This window comes from Neovison vison, chromosome 6 (genome assembly GCF_020171115.1).
Source record: "Neovison vison isolate M4711 chromosome 6, ASM_NN_V1, whole genome shotgun sequence".
Lineage (NCBI taxonomy): Eukaryota > Metazoa > Chordata > Mammalia > Carnivora > Mustelidae > Neogale > Neogale vison.
In genome coordinates, this window is record NC_058096.1 from 77,293,773 (window position 1) to 77,311,902 (window position 18,130).

Below are 18,130 nucleotides of genomic sequence, written 5' to 3' on the forward strand. Positions count from 1 at the left end.
AAAACTTCACAAACACATTTAAGCCTAATAAAATTAGCAAATTAGTTACTTATAAAGGCAGTATGGAGATTAAAGCACACAAAAAAGCAATAAAATCTATAAAAATCAGCTGAAGGAATCATAAAATAAAAGGATGTAAAGTCTGATACCACATTCCTAAAATGTAGGGAAGTAAAAATTTAAGCTCGAAACTAGAAGTTTAACAGCACTAAACAACCATCAACATAATATAGACTGTTATATACATAAGATGCTACATACAAACCTAGTGGTAACCACAAATAAAAAATCATTAATAGATATACAAAAAAATAAGGAAAAAGGAATCCAAGCACATCACTAAAGAAATCCATCAAACCACAAGGCAAGAAAAGTGACCTGCTAAAACTCAGAAAACAAGTAACAAAATGGCAATCAGAACATACCAGTTGGTAATTATTTTGAATGTAAATAGACTAAATGCTGTAATCAGAAGACAGGGTGACAGGATGGATAAAAAAAGCAACACCTAACTATATGCTGCCTACAGAGACATAAATGGTGTTGGGAAAATTGGACAGCCACATGCAGAAAAATGAAATTGGACCATTTCCTTACACCACACACAAAAATAGACTCAAAATGGATTAAGGACCTGAATGTGAGAAAGGAATCCATCAAAATCCTTGAGGAGAACACAGGCAGCAACCTCTTCGACCTCAGCCACAGCAACATCTTCCTAGGAACATTGCCAAAGGCAAGGGAAACAAAGGCAAAAATGAACTTATTTCAGACTTAAAACACATGCAGTTTGAAAATGAAGGGTTGGGAAAACCTTAATCATGAAAATAGAAAAGAAAGTGAAGGTGGCAATACTTATATAGATAAAATAGACTAAGACAAAAACTAATAAGAAAGTTACTTGTTAGTACTAACAAGACACTATGTAATCATAAAAAGAACAACCCAGGAAGAAAATTCAATAATGCTAAATATTTATGCACCCAACATCGGAGCAATCAAATTTATAAAGCAGCTAATAACAAACATAAAGGAAGTCATCAATAGTGATACAATCATTGTAAGGGACTTTAGGACTCCGTTTACATCAATGAATAGATCATCCCAAGAGAAAATCAACAAAGGAACAGTGGCTTTGAATGACACATTGGGCCAGATGGATCCAACAGAAATTCAGAATATTCCATTCAAAAAGAGTGGAACACATAATCTTTTCAAGGGCACATGGAACATTCTCCAGAGAAGATCACAACAGGCCACAAAACAAGTCTCAAAAAAGACTGAAGTAATACCATGCATCTTTTCTAACTACAACACTATGAAACTAGAAATCAGTTGCAAGGAAAATGTCTGGAAAGAACACAAATTCACGGAGTTTAAAGAACATGCTACTCAACGAAGAATGGGTCAACCAAGAAATCAAAGAGAAAAAAATACATGAACACAAATGAAAATGAAACACAATAGCCCAAAATCTTTGGGATGAAGCAAAAGCTGTTCTAAGAGGAAAAAATTATAGCAATACAGACCTACCTCAAGAAACAAGAAAAATCTTAAATAATCTAACATTACAACTAAAGGAGCTAGAAAAAGAATATCCAAACCCTGAATCAATAGACAAAAGGAAGGAAATAATAAAGATTTGAGCAGAAATAAAGGAAATAGAAACTTAAAAAACAACAAAAAAACCATTAACTAGAACAGATAAATGAAACCAGGAGCCACTTCTTTGAAAAGGTTGACAAAATTAATAAAGCTTTAGCTGGACTCAAAAAAAAAAAGGATTCAAATAAAATCAGAAATGAAAGAGGAGAAATACCACCATAGAAGTACAAAAGATTATGAGTATGAAAATTTATTTGCCAACAAATTGGACAACCTAGAAAAAAATGGAGGATTCCTAGAAACATTTAACCTCCCAATACTCCCAGAAAGAGAAAATATGAAAAGACTGATTAATCTGTTTTATTGCCATTAGCAATGAGATTGAATTAGTAATAAAAAAAAATCCTAATAAATTGAAGTCTAGAACCAGATGGCTTCACAGTATAACTTTACCAAAAACAAAGAGGAGTTAATACCTATTCTGCTCAAACTATTTCAAAAAATAGAAGAGAAAGGAAAGCTTCCAAATTCATTCTATGAGGCCTTATCCCCAAACCAGATAGAAACACTACAAAAAAATAGAACTATAAGTCAATACTCTAATGAACATAGATGCAAAATATCCTCAACAAATTATTGGCAAACTGAATCCAACAATACAGTTTAAAAAAAAATTAGCCATGATCAAGTGAGATTTATTCCTGGGATATAAGTCTAGTTCAATATTTGCTGGTCAAGCAACCTGATACATGACATCAACAAGAGAAAGGACAAAAACTATATGATTATTTCAATAGATATAGAAAAAGCATTTGACAAAGTACAACATCCATTCCTGACAAAAACCCTCAACATAAAAAGGCCATCTATGAAAAACCCAAAGCTAACACCATACTTAATGGGAAAAAACAGCTTTTCCCTTAGATCAGGAACAGGACAAGGATGTCCACTCTCACGACTTTTATTCAACATAGTACTAGAAGTCCTAGCCACAGCAATCAGACAAGAAATAAAAGGCATCCAAATTGGTAAGGCAGAAGTGAAATTTTCACTATTTGCAGATGTCATGATAAGTAAATTCCATAAAGCTGTGGGTTACAAAATTCACATATGGAATCTGTTGCATTTCTATACACTGATAGTGAAGTAGCAGAAAGAGAAATTAACACAACAATCCAATTTACAGTTGCACTTAAAATAACAAAATACCTACACATAAACCTGACCAAGGAAGTGAAAGACCTGTACTCTAGAAACTACAACAGACCAATAAAAGAAATTGAAGGGGGCACAAAGAAATGGAAAGATACTCCATGCTTATGGGTTGGAAGAACAAATATTATTAAGACGCCTATACTACCCAAGGCAACCTATAAATTTAATGCAGTCCTTATCAAAATACTAACAGCATTTTTCACAAACTATAACATAAAATTCTGTAATTTGAATGGAATCACAAAAGACCCAGAATAGGCAAAGCAATCTTGATAAAGAAGAACAAAACTGGAGGTATAATAATCCCCTATTTCAAATATACTATAAAATTGTAATCAAAACAATATGGTACTGGCATAAAAAAGTAGACACATAGGTCAACAGAACAAAATAGCTCAGAAATAAACCCATGTTTATATGGTCAATTATTCTATGACAAGGAGGCAAGAATATATAAGGTAAAAAGTCTTTTCAACAAATGGTGTTGGGAAAACTGGACCATTTAATTATACCATATATAAAAACAAACTCAAAATGAATTAAAGACCTAAATGAGACCTGGAACTGTAACAAAACTAGAAGACAGCACAGGCAGTAATTTCTCTGACATTAACCATAACAACATTTTTCTAGATATGTCTCCTGAGGCAAAGGAAACAAAAGCAAAGATGAATTATTGGGACTATATCAAAATAAGGAGCTTCTGCACAGCAAAGTAAACTATCAACAAAACTTAAAGACAACCTACAGAATGGGAAAAGATGCTTACAAATGACATACCTGATAAATAGTTGATATCCAAAAAAATATAAAGAACTTCTATAACTCAGCATCCCCCCAAAATAATCCAATTAAAAATGGGCAGAGGACATTTCTCCAAAAACGACATAAAAATGGCCAACAGACACATGAAAAGATGCTCAACAGACGTATGAAAAGATGCTCAACATCACACATCAGGAAAATGCAAATCAAAACCACAATGAGGTATCACTTCACAACTGCCAGGAATGGCTACCATCAAAACCACAACAAATAACGTGTTGGCAAGGATGTGGGAAAAAAGGCATCCTTGTGTACTGTCAGTGGGAAAAAGTGGTGCAGCCACTGTGGAAAACATAAAAGTTCCTGAAAAAAATTTAAAGTAAAACTACGCTATGTTCCAGTAATTGCACTATTGAGTATTTACCCCCCCAAAAAATACAAAAACACTAACTCAAAGCCATATATGTATCTCCCTATGTTTACTGCAGCACTATTTACAATAGCCACGATATGGGAACAATCCAGGTTTCTATCACTAAATGAATGGAGATATTTATATGTATCATACACACACACAAAGTGAAATTAGCCAGAGAAAGCAAATACCATACAATTTCACTCACACATGGCACTTAAGAAACCAAAGAAAAAAAGACAAACCTAAAATAAACTCTTAACTATAGAAAACTGATGGTTATCATTGTGGAGGTTGAGGGGTAGGGATGGGTGAAAAAGGTGAAGGGGATTAAGAATACACTTATGCTGAACACTGAGTAATGTATAGAATTGTTCAATCACTATATTATACACCTGAAATGTAACACTGCATATTAATTATACTGAATTAAAAATATATTAAGAATTGTAATAATAGATAATACTTGAAAAATAAAAAGTAATGGAATTTTTCCTCTTAATTCTAATAATTCCAATAGCCAAACTATGGAAAAAACCTAGATGTCCATCAACAGGTGAATGGATAAAGAAGATGTGGTATATTTATACAATGGAATACTGTGCAGCCATCAAAACACTGGTCATTAGGGGAATGTTCCAATTAATGTTCCAATCATACGTAATTTATGAAGTGCACTTGGAAGCAAGGGTTCCCAAATAAACAGAAAGGGATGCCTATTTCAACTGGCATTTGGAAACCTCCAAAAGATTTCAAAATTCCAAAACAGTTTCATTGAACAATTTACTGCAAAATGTTAATGAGAAGTTAGAGAGGATGCCTTGGTGGCTGAATCAGTTGAGTGTCTGCCTTCAGCTCAAGTCATGATCTCAGGGTCCTAGGATCAAGCCCTGCATCTGACTCCCTGCTCAGTGGGAAGTCTGCTTGCCCTCTTCCTCTGCCCCTTCCCCTGCTCCCTCTGTATCTCAAATAAATAAATCTTAAAGAGAAAGAGAGAGAGAAAATGTACCTAAAAGACTGTAATACTGATACATCCATTCTGAAGAGACTATTAAACAGTTACCTTTTTAAAATAAGACCATCCGAGGATATAGGCAGTTCTTTTCAGATTATCGTTCACTCCTTGATCAAAGGCCATAGTTAAAGAATGTCTTAAACCTAGAGAGGATTCACCAGAGTTTTTGTAAATCGATTACTTTCTGAGCCCAGTCAAGAGAAACAAATTTTCACATTGGCCCATCCTTGTCCTTTTTTTATTTGTATCCTAAGAACTTGACTTGGCTTTCTGATTGTCTGGAAAACATAGGTTGTTAGTTCTTTATCTTTGGGAGAGACTCCTAATCTTGTGAAGATAGTATCTTTTACACCATCTTTGACAAAAGCTCAGGAGTTTAACACTGCTGGAAATATTTACTATTTGTTCCAGCTGACACTGGGCAAGATATTTGAAAAGATTTAATAACTTTATTATCAAATAAGTTTAACTTACTCCACCTCCTAGAGATATAACTTTAAATTCAACCTTTGTAACAAATGAGTTTTGTACCTGTTTCATGGCAGTAATTTAAAAACAGAAGGTGTAACTTCTCTACATCTGTTTCTGTGTTCATGTGTGTCATATAAGTGTGTTGTAGATATGTGGTATTTTCTGCCTCCAGATGGTATTGCTAAAATTAATGGGTACAAGAGCTCTGCTGAATTGGCTTAAAGAAGATTAAATGCTTATATGAATTATATTGTCAAATATAATAGAAACTAATTCAAATGTTTTTCAAATTTGCTTGATCTGGGATGATCAAGTTTAAGTTTGTTGGCTTAATTAAAACAAGCATATCTTTATAGAGTTATTAAACTTTGAATATAATACAGATAATCTTCACTTTTATTCTGTTGAATTTACTTAATTCATGTTATATCTCTTGTGTGTTTCAGTAAAAATTACTTAGAATAATGGTTGATATTCTTTGATGTCTCATGAACTTTTCATGGGTAATCTAGATACAATTGTCAAGTACAAATAAAAGAGACAAAAAGTTTTAAAAGTTTTCCAAATCTTTTTGGTACTTTGAAAACTTAAAGTTTTGCTAAGTGATGAGTGAGGGTGAACTCAATAAATATCTAGATCACTTCCTGATAAGATTTTAAAAAATGAAACATTAACTAAACAGGTTTATCTACTTTTGGCTTGTTATTACAGAAAAACTAAAATATTTGGATATTAGTGCCATATTGGAGTCTGGTGATTATTTTGGAAACATTATCAGAAGATAGTCCTCAAGCTTCCCTGAAAGGGACCTTACCAAAGGCTTCTGACTTGGCATTGCTGCAAAACTATATGGGATTGGATGTACATCTTACAGCCAAAGAAAGCTCCACCTGACATCTAGTCCTGTACAGTTGCTGGAGACCTCTGAATCAAATTGATAAGGAAGAGAGGTAGCTGACATTGAGGTAGATGGCTTCTGCCCCAAATGACAGATCAAAATCTCATACTTTAACAAGAAACCCTTCTCTTCCTCCTTGTCTTCACTCTGGCATTCCTGGAAAGATAATGCTATCATCCATTTCTCCCAGGCCATTGCTAAGGGCAATAACCTTTCAGACTGCTGATTTTGTCAAAGATTTTTATCTGTCCATGATGCTAGAGATCTCCTGGTTCTCCTTACAGGCAGTTCTTCTACATTCAATGTCATTGCAGACTACAATCACCAGCCCCTCTTACCCCCTTAGAAATCTCTTACCAAGTTCAACTTTCATGTCCAGAATATCCAGTGCCTTTTTACCTTTCTCCAGTAAAAACTGTACTTGCCCATCAAACACAAATACTTGTGTTAATCTTAGTACATTTGCACCCCCATATTCCCATGGCTATCTAGATGATATCTGTTCTCACCAAGAGAACTTACCACCAGCACCCATCTTTGCAAGACATTTAGAACAACACTCTATTTCAGGTTTAGGGTTTCTCTTCTTATATGCATTGAAAAACCTGACTAGCCCTTGGCTTGAACCAGTAAATGCAACAGTCCTTGTGAACAAATCCATTAATAATACCTCCCTAATGGTAATGGTCTGTGTGCCAACAGAATTTGTCTTTGTCTGTGATGGTTATAATTCTTCTTGAGCCTAAAAATGTCTAGATGGCTGGCACACAGCTGGGCAATGCCTTCTAGGTTATCTGTGCCCCTAATTGTCCATAGACAACTAAGATACTTCATCAATCAGCTCTCCTGTATTTATATCACTGAGTTAGAAAAGACCTACCAGGAGGCATTCATGATTCAGGGCCGTACTTGCCTGGTTAGGAGTGAAAACAAATAAAGATATGATCGGGAACTTCTTTTTAACTACCGAAGATATTGTAGATCTCATCACTAAGACCTACCCAACAAAGATTCTTAGGCTCTCTGGCCCACATAGTTCTTGGTGATAGGATAGCCCTTGACTATCTTTCAGCTGAGCAAGGAGATATCTGTGCTATGGCTAATACCACCTGCTCCATCTAAATTAACAATTCTGGGGGAAGTTAAAACTTAGTTACATAAAATCACTGACTAGGTCATTTGGCATACAAAGGAAACTCCTTCAGTGGGGGTTATTAAGAACTACTTGACTTTTTTTTTTTTAAGATTTTATTTATTTATTTGACAGACAGAGATCAGAAGTAGGCAGAGAGGCAGATAGAGAAGGCGGGGGAAGCAGGCTCCCCACTGAGCAGAGAACCCAATGCGGGGCTTGATCCCAGGACCCTGAGATCACGACCTGAGCCGAAGGCAGAGGCTTAACCCACTGAGCCACCCAGGCACCCCAAGAACTACTTGATTTTGATTCGTTTGAGTCCTGTGGACCATGGCTCAGAAGTGCACTCTAAACATTGGAAATGATCTTGCTTATAGTTATAATCTCCCTGGTATAGTATATCCTCTTAAAAATTTTTAATTTATTTAGGTGTGAGAGGGAGACGGCAATGGAGTAGGAGGACCCTAGGCTCTCTTCATCCACACATACAACTTGATAACTATAAAATCATCTTAAAACCCCCAGAAATTCATCTGAAGACTGGAAGAACAAACTCTACAACTAAAGGTAGAAAGTAGAGAGATGCAGCTTGGGAGAGAAATGGATTGTGCCTGCTGTGGTGGGGAGCTTTTGCCCTTCGGCAAAAGACAGACTAACACACAAGGGGATGCATGGGGAAAATGAATGCCATAGCAATTGGCCTACAAAGTGAAAGGGCCCAAATTTTGTGAGTTCTTGCAAACAGCAGGGCTTTAAACCTGGAGTTTTAAGGGTTGTTATGTTCAGCTCTGGGAGAGATTGGAGGGCATTGAGGCTTCACTTGGAAAGAAGGTAGGGCAAAGAGCCCGCTGACATTTGCCGTAAAAACAGTGATCTGAAGATGCTTGGGGAGCAACTATAGTGCATATCCAAGAGGTGCACTGTTCAGAGAGATTCCACCAGGAACAAAGGAACTGGCAGGCTCTCTTTCCCTTCCCCGCAGCTCAGTATACGCATAGGGCCAAGTACCAGTGAAGCACCAAAACTCACTACCTAACTTGCTTACACCAAGCCCCACCTACCTGAGCTCCAGAACTGCCCTTCCCAGTCAAGCTTGCCTCTGTCCCAGTGCAGTAGGCTGCCTCCCTTAGAAGATTAGCCCAAACCCATGCTAACACCATGTCTCTTGACCTGAGAGTTTTGTGTACATTCAGTTCTGGTGGCAGCAGCAACAGGTCTCATTTCACAAGCAAACCAGAGCACACTTAGTTAAAACACACCACATTTTTTTTTTTTTTTTATTTTTTTTTTTTTAGATTTTATTTATTTATTTGAGAGAGAGACAGTGAGAGAGAGCATGAGTGAGGAGAAGGTCAGAGAGCGAAGCAGACTCCCCATGGAGCTGGGAGCCTGATGTGGGACTCGATCCCGGGACTCCAGGATCACGCCCTGAGCCGAAGGCAGTCGTCCAACCAACTGCGCCACCCAGGCGTCCCATTTTTTTTTTAAGATTTTATTTATTTATCTGACAGACAGAGACCACAAGCAGGCAGAGAGAGAGAGAGGTGGAAGCAGGCTCCCCACCGAGCAGAGACCCTGATGCTGAGCAGAAAGCCTGAGGCGGGGCTTGATCCCAGGACCCTGGGATAATGACCTGAGCCGAAGGCAGGGGCTTTAACCCACTAAGCCACCCAGGCGCCCCTAAAACACACCACATTTAGGCCAGGGACCAAACACTGCCAATAACAGACAGAGAGCCTCTGCAGTCAACTGGCCTGAAGGATAAAGCAGCCATGATACAATAGCAGAGCTCATGCAGCACACACTGAAGATAATCGTGGAGGGTCCAGGCCCTGGGAGACAGGTGGCACTACATTGCAGGACACTACAGGAACTCTTCTTCATAAAGCGATTACCCTCAATAACAGGAGATATAGCTGACTTTCTTAACACAGAGAAACAGGCACAGAGACTCAGACAACATAAAAAGAAAAAGGAATTTGTCCCAAATGAAATAACAGGACAAGGACACTGCCAGAGTTCTAAGTAAAACGGATACAAGTAACATGCCTGATGGAGAATTTAAAGCAATGTTCATATGGATTCTCACTGGACTGAAGAAAAAGGTGGAGGACACCAGTGACACCATTAACACAGAGATAAGGAATAACATAGCACAGAGAAAAGACTCAGTAAACAAAATGAGAAACACACTTGATAGAATGAACAGCACACTGGAAGAAGCAGAGGAACAAATTAATGACCTAGAAGACAGAGTAATATGAAGTAATCGAGTAAACAAAAGAAAGTAACGAAAATTATGCAAAACAAAAATAGACTTAGGGAACTCAGTGACTCCATCAAATGTAGTAACATTTGTATTATAAGAGTCCCAGAAGAAGAATAGAAAAATGAGGGCAGAGAGGTTATTTAAAGGAATAATAGCTGAAAACTTCCCTAATCTCAGGAAGGAAACAGATATCCAGACCTAGGAAGCACAGAGAACCCCCAACTAAACCAACAAGAGCAGATCCACACGAAGATATACTTTTATTAAAATGGAAAAATATATTGATAAAAAATTTAAAAGCAGCAAAAGAAGACAATTACATACAAAGGGCTCCCCCGCCCCCCGCAATAAGGCTATCAGGAGATTTTTAAGCAGAAACCTTCCAAGCCAGAAAGGAGTAGCATGTATTCAAAGTACTGAATAGGAAAAACCTGTAGCCAAGAATGCTCTGTCCAGCAAGGCTATCTTTCATAATAGAAGAAGAGAAGAACTAAAGAAGTTCATGAGCATTAAACTAGTTTTGCAAGAAATATTAAAGGGAATGCTTTGAGTGGAAAGGAAAGACCAAAAATGACAGTATGAAGGTAGAAAGCAAAAATGCAGTAAAAATGAATATTTATATGAAAAACCAGTCAACTCGCAAAATAAAAGGCTATAAAGTATGCTATCATATACCTAAAACACAGGGACCAGAGGAGTAAAGAATGGGTTCAGACTTAAAAGATCACCAACTTAATACAGACTATTATATCTAGAATATGTTATATACAAATCTAATAGTAATCAAATCAAAATACCACTAATACATATGCCAAGAATTAATAGAAAGAAATCCAAAAATCTCACTAAAGAAAATGAGCAAATCATGAAAGAAAGAATTAGAGAAAATTTTCAGAAACAACCACATAACAAGTAATAAAATGGCAATAAATACATATCTCTCAAAAATTATTTTAATGTAAATGGACTGAACACTAATCAGAATAGATTAAAAAAAAAAAAAGACCCAGTATATGCCACCTACAAGAGACTCATTTTAGACCTACAAACAGCTGCAGATTGCAACTGAGGGGATGAAGACCATTAATCATGCAAATGACTGTCAAAAGAAATCTGGAGGGGCCCCTGGGTGGCTCAGTTGTTAAGTGTCTGCCGTTGGCTCAGGTTATAATCCTGGGGTCCTGGGATCAAACCCCGTATCAGGCTCCCTGCTCCATGGACTGCCTGCTTCTCCCTCGCCTGCTCTCCCTGCTTGTGCTCTCTCACTCTCTGTAAGTAAGTAATGAAAATCTTAAAAAAAGAAAGAAAGAAAGAAAGAAAGAAAGAAATCTGGAGTAGCAATACTTATATCAGACAAAATAGGCTTTAAAACAAAGACTATAGGGGCGCCTGGGTGGCTTAGTCTTTTAAGCATCTGCCTTAGACTCAGGTCATGATCCCAGAGTCCTGGGATCGAGCCCCACATCGGGTTTCCTGCTTCTCCCTCTCCCACTCCCCCTGCTTGTATCCCCTCTCTCACTGTGTCTCTCTCTGTCAAATAAATAAATAAAATCTTAAAAAAAAAAAAGACTGTAACAGACAGAGAAGAATCCTATATAATAATAATGGCAACAATCCAACATGGACATAAAACAATTGTAAATATTTATGCACCCAACATGGGAGCACCCAAATACATAAAACAGTTAATAATGATGAAACGGATCCAAAACAATACAGTAATAGTAGGTACTTTAACACTGCATTTACATCAATGGACAGATGATCTAAACAGAAAATCAACAAGGAAACAATGGCTTTTAATGACACACTGGACCAGATGGACTTCGAGATATATTTAGAACATTCTCTCCTTCAATAGCAGAATACACATTCTTTTCAAATGCACATGAAAGATTCTCCAAAACAGAATATGTATCAGGCCACAAAATCAGCCTCAACAAATACAAAAAGACTGAATCATACCATGTACCTTTTCTGGCCACAACCCTATGAAACTAGAGGTCAACCACAAGAAAAAATCTGGGATGAGCACAAATACATGGAGGTCAAATAACATGCTACTGAACAATGAAGGGTCAGGAAATCAAGAAATAAATAAGTACATGGAAACAAATGAAAGTGAAAACACAATGGTCTAAAACCTTTGGGATGTAGGAAACACAGTTCTGAGAGGAAAGTTTATAGCAATACAGTCGTAACTCAAGAAGAAAAATCTCATATAAACAACCTAACCTTACAACTAAAAAAGCTACAAAAGGACAACAAGCAAAACCGAAAACCAGCAGAAGAAAGGAAATAACAAAGATTAGACCAAAAATAAATAATATAGGAACCAAAAAAACAATAGTACAGATACCACAAAACCAGGAGCTGCTTCTTCGCAAAAAATCAATAAAACTGATAAACCTCTAGCCAGACTTATTAAAAAGAAAAGAGAAAGGACCCAAATAAATAAAATCACAGATGAGGAGAAAATAAGCACCAATACCACAGAAATACAATTAGAGAATATTTAGAAAAACTATATGCCAACAAATTAGACAACTCAGAAGAAATGGATCAATTCCCAGAAACATAGAACTTACCAAAACTGAAACAGGAAGACACAGGAAACTTGAACAGATCAATAACCAGCAAGGAAATGGAATCAGTAATCTAAAAGCTCCCAATAAACAGAAGTTCAGAACCAGATAGATAGCTTCACAGGTGAATTCTACCAAACATTTAATGAAGGGTTAATACCTCTGTTTTCAAACTACTCCAAAAAATAATAGAAAAAGTAGGAAAACTTCCAAATTCATTCTATGGGGCCAGCATTACCGTGATACTAAAACCAGATAAAGACATCACAAAAAAAGAGAACTAGAGACCAATATCTCTGATGAATGTAGATGCATAAATCCTCAACAAATCACTAGCAAATCAAACCCAACAATACACTAAAAAAATCGCTCACACTGATCCACTGGGATTTACTCCTGGGTTTCAAGAATGGTTCAATATTTGTAGATCTATCAAATGATACATTACATCATCAGGAGAAAGGATAAGACCATATGATCATTTCAATAGATGCGAAAAAGCATTTGACCAAGTACAACATGCATTCATGATAAAAAAAAAAAACCCTCTACAAAGTAGTTTTGGAGGGAACATACTTAAATGTAATTAGGCCATATATGAAAACCCATAACCGACATTATCCTTAGTGGGCAAAAATGGACAGCCCTTTCCCTAAGGTCAAGAACAAGACATGGATGTCCAGTCTCAATATATTATACAACACAGTACTGGAAGTCCTAGCCACAGCAGTCAGACAACAAAAAGAAATAAAAGGCATCCAAATTGATAAGTGAAATGTTTACTATTTACAGATGACATCATTCTACATAGAGAGAACCTGAAAGACTCCACCAAAACTGTTAAAACTGATAAATGAATTCAGTAAAGTCACAGGATATAATATCAGTACACAGGAATCTGTTGCATTACTCTACACCCATAATAAAGCAGGAGAGAAATTAAGAAAACAATCCCTTTTACAATTGCACCAAAAACAATAAGATAGGTAGGAATAAGCCTAACCAAAGAACTGAAAGGCCTATATTCTGAAAATTGTAAAACATTAATGAAGAAATGGAAGAGGACACAAAGAAGTGGAATGACATTTTATGTTCAGGGTTTGGAAGAACAAATGTTATTAGAATGACCATACTCCCCAAAGCAATCTACACATTTAATGCAATCCTTATCAACATACCAACAACATTTTTCACAGAGTTAGAACAAACAATCCTAAGATTTGAGTAGAACCACAACAGACCCCAAATAATGAAAGCAGTCTTGGAAATGAAAATCAAAGCTGGAGGCACTGGAATTCTGAACTTCAAGTAATATTATAAAGCTATAGCAATCAAAACAGTATGGTACTGGCACAAAAAACAGACACAAAGATCAAAAGAACAGAATAGAAGCCCTGGAAATAAGCCCAGCTATATGGTCAGTTAATCCTCCACAAAGCAGCAAAGAATATCCAGTGGGAAAAGGACAGTCTCTTCAACAAATGAGGTTGGGAAAACTGGACAGTCACAGGCAAAAGAATGAAACTGGATGACTTTCTTACACCATAGACAAAAATAAATTCAAAACGGATTAAAGACCTAAATGAGAGACGTGAAACCATAAAAATCCTAGAAGAGAACAGAGGCAGGAATTTCCTCTGACATCAGCCCTAGCACTTTTTTGTAGGTATGTCCCCTGAGTAAAGGAAACAAAAGCCAAAACGAGGACTTGGGACTTCATCAAGATAAAAAGATTCTTCACAGTCAAGAAACATCAACAAAACTAAAAGACAAAACTTATGGCATGGGAGAAGATATTTGCAAATGACATATTCTGTAACATTCGTATCCAAAACATACAAAGAACTCACAAAACTCAACACCCCCAAAACATAATCCAATTAAAAAACAGTTCTCTTTCAGGGAAGACATCCAGATGGCCAACAGACATGAAAAGATGTTCAACATCACTTATTATCAGGGAAATGCAAATCCAAACCACAATGACGGATCACCTCACACCTGTTGGAATGGCTAAAATTAACAACACAGGAAACAACAGCTGTTGGTAAGGTTGTTAGGGATAGGGAGCTCCTGTGCACTGTTGGTGGGCATACAAAAAGTGCAGCAACTGGAAAGCAGTATGGAGATGCCTCAAGAAATTAAAAATAGAACTACCATACAATCCAGAAATTCCACTTCTGCATACTTATCTGGACAAAATGAATACACTAATTCCAAAAGATATATGCACCCATATGTTTACTGCAGCATTATTTACAATAGCCAAGATATGGAAGCTACTTAAGTGTCCATCAATAGATAGATAAAAGAGATGTATATGTGTATATGTATATGTGTGTCTACACACACATGAATATTATTTGGTCATAAAAAAGAAAAAAATCTTGCCATTTGTGACAACATGGATGGAAGAAATGATAGTATTCTAAATGAAATAAGTCAGAGAAAGGCAAGTACCATAAAATTTCACTTATTTGTGGACTCCAAAAAACAAAAAAGATACAGACAGACTCATAGGTACAGAGAACAGTCTGATGGTTGCTGGGAGGCGGGGGAAGAGATGGGCAAAATAAGGTAAGGCGATTAAAAGATACAAGCTTACAGCTATAAAATAAATGAGACATAGGAATGTGATGTGCAGCATAGGAAATACAGTTAACAATACTGTAACAACTTTGTACCATGACTTTGTAGCTAGATTTATCATAGTAATCACTTCCTAATGTATATAAATGTTGAAGCACTTATTTTGTACACCTGAAGCCAGTATAATATTATATATCAAATATACATTGATAAAAAAATTTAAAAAAATAAATCAGATATGGTTGTGTCTTTCTTGAACAGTTTTTTTATGTATTTAAAAAATTTGATAGACATCTTGAATTGTGAGTTAGCTTTTCAAAATCTTTAAGTCCTACATATGTATCAGACATGCTGATCTTTCCGTGTATTTTCCCCCATAATCCCCTTTTCTATTATCTCTAGATGTGTTTTATCTTTACTTTCTCACTTACTAGAGTAGCAATTCTTGTCATATTTGGTGTATTCTTAGAAGTCCCCACAACTTTTCAAAATTTTTTGAACAAGACAAGGTATAAATAAAGTAAAAAGTTAAAAAGTATATTTACATGTACAAAGCTAACTTCTGTCTAAAACAAGTCCCAGATGAACAAGACTAGAAGTAGCCTTTCTGCATTAAGTTTTAAAGATGCAGTAATCCCTGGGTATTGATTTTTTTTTCTTATTAGCCCAGATCTGAGAAAATGCCTCAGAATTTTCTTATTATTCTAATTTCCACAAACTATTGTTTTAAAGAGAAATCAGTCTCGGACATCCTCCTTGATGTCTCCCTCTAACGCACAGAATCTTGATTTTTGGGTTCCACTGGAATGGTCATCTTGCCTCTTGAACCTGCACTTTCCCCATCCCTTGTCTTACCTGCAAGGCCTGCAGATCCGAGAAGGTCTTAGCTGGAATTGTATGAATGCCATTGCTGTGTAGCATTAGCAACTCCAATTTGTTCAGGCCGGAAAAATCTGTTTCTGTCAATCTAACCAAGCTGTTGTACCTGAAATTAAAACAACTATAAGGTATAAGCTACGCCTATCAGCTGTGGTTCAGTTGTCAAAGCAAAAGTGCACACACACACGTCCACACACAAAACCCATTATCTCCCTTTTTATATTTTATTTTGTTTGAGAAAGAGAGAGAGAGCATGTGGTGAGGGCAGAGGGAGAGGGAGAAGCAGGCTGCCCGCAGAGCAGGGAGCCTGAGGTGGGGCTTGATCTCAGGCTCCTGGGATCATGACCTGAACCAAAGGCAGAATCTTAATGGACTGAGCCACCCAGGTTCCCAGTACCTCACTTTTTATAACCTGTGCTCGAAGGAGAAAATCAAATGCTTGGCATATATTGAGATTCATCAGATGCCACAGAAGGCCCACCCACTCCCCATTGGGTTACATGCCCACACTGCCCTGCCCAGGATATAACACATTCCTCCTCATTTTCCACCCTTTCTACATGCGTAGTTCCTTCAGCTTGGGATGCTGCTAGCTCCGTTTCTCTCTACTTGTGACTCCCGGTCAGGCCCAGCCCCTTCTTTGAGGACACGCCCCCATCCCTTGCTTTCCCAGATAGAATTTCTCACTATAAAGCAGAGGTTGAACAATCTGGATTCTCAGGGCGCCTGGGTGGCTCCGTGGGTTAAGCCTCTGCCTTCAGCACAGGTCATGATCCCAGGGTCCTGGGATCAAGTCCCACATTGGCCTCTCTGTTCAACAGGAAGGCTGTTTCCTTCCCCCTCTCTCTCTGCCTGCCTCTCTGCCTACTTGTGATCTCTCTGTCAAATAAATAAATAGAATATTAAAAAAAGAAAAGAGAAAAAAAAAGAAACCTGGACTCTTAACCAAAGAGTTTGGTCAAGTAACTTGGCTAGGATTATGAATCTAGGCCTTGGTAGTGGATGAACCCTGGGTAAAATCAGCAATCTTTTTAAGCCTCCATTTCTTCATCTATAAAGTGCAAATAATAGAAGCGACTTAAAAGGTGTTCTGAGGATTGAGTGAATGTGTGGAGAGTGCCCTGCTCAGTGCCTGATGGCGGTAAGGGCACAGTCAGTGTTACCTATTATCATTAGCGAGTGTTCCAAGGAACTTTGCATGCTCTTTGAAGGTTCTTACTACTTATGGTGCATCTGTTTTCTCCCTTTCACTGTAGCTTCTAGACGTAAATAGTTCATCTTGTTCCTTACTGTATCCCTGGCATATAGTAGGTTCTTCCTATTTTCAGACACATGATGTTATATCGGACTGCACATGTGTATACACACACACACCACAGTTTTTCACGAACCTTTAAAACAGAATCACCTTTTAGCAGATTTAATTAGGTTTACATGTTTTAAAGAATTTTAAATTTTAAATAAGTCACTTTGCATGAAAAGAAGTCCAAGGGCCTTCTTAAAGGGTCTAACCAACTTTTCATATGTATCTTTTATATATGGGAAGACATTTCCAGTGTCATTATCGCCTCCTGATAGGCCACAACTCTAATTCTTAACAGATGCTATTTTCCAGTAAAAAGGTAGCCAGCATGAAGTTCTTCTATAGTCTTGGGCCTCTCATCCTATCAAGAGTGATTTCAGGTTCTAGAACTTTCTCCTAGTAAAAGCTTACCAGGAAAATATTGCTTATTGTCCCTCACAAACTTAAGATCTTCATATGCTTATTTCAGAAGAGAAATACCATTTTGGTTCATCTCCTAAAGTCACAAGTTTTGTTTGATATTTTGGGCATGAAGCATCAGTGTGATGTCTGCTTGAGAAGGGCACAAGACAAGGGGCCCCACGCACCCTAAATTAATACGTTCCACATTGGGTGAGATGCTGTCTGGGATGGAGGTCAGGTACCGAAATGTGCAGTGCACCTCAGTGGACACGTAGCAAGCACAGCGACGAGGACAGGCATTGCCCCCACGGCTGGCCACCAGGCATGTCACGGAGAAAGAGACCAGCAAGCAGGTGATTCCTCTGCCTTTAGCCTTCATCCTGGGGGAAAAAAAAAAATTACACCTCAGAGTTGTAGGTATGGTTTGAGCAAAATTCCAGTACAAACTCAAAGTCTGTTATCTGGGAAAGCTTTCTGAAAGGTCATAAGTGGCTAACTTCATTCATTCACAACTTGTATGGTAAAACTTACTCTTTGCAAAACTTTGTGATCAAGTGAAATATTTACTGTGAAAATTCCTTCAC

At 37.2% G+C, this 18,130-nt stretch overlaps 1 protein-coding gene across 1 annotated transcript in view; it reads right to left on the reverse strand.

The window, feature by feature from the left end:
- IGSF10 (immunoglobulin superfamily member 10) overlaps positions 1–17,925 on the reverse strand; it is a 45,950-nt gene extending 28,025 nt beyond the window's left edge. Inside the window, exons 1-2 of the mRNA XM_044251604.1 lie at positions 17,732–17,925; positions 15,818–15,947 (exon numbers count right to left, since the gene is read on the reverse strand). Of these exons, the coding sequence (XP_044107539.1) occupies positions 15,818–15,947; positions 17,732–17,925 (324 nt within the window). The remainder of the gene's footprint in view (positions 1–15,817; positions 15,948–17,731) is intronic.
- Positions 17,926–18,130: the final 205 nt, after the last annotated feature.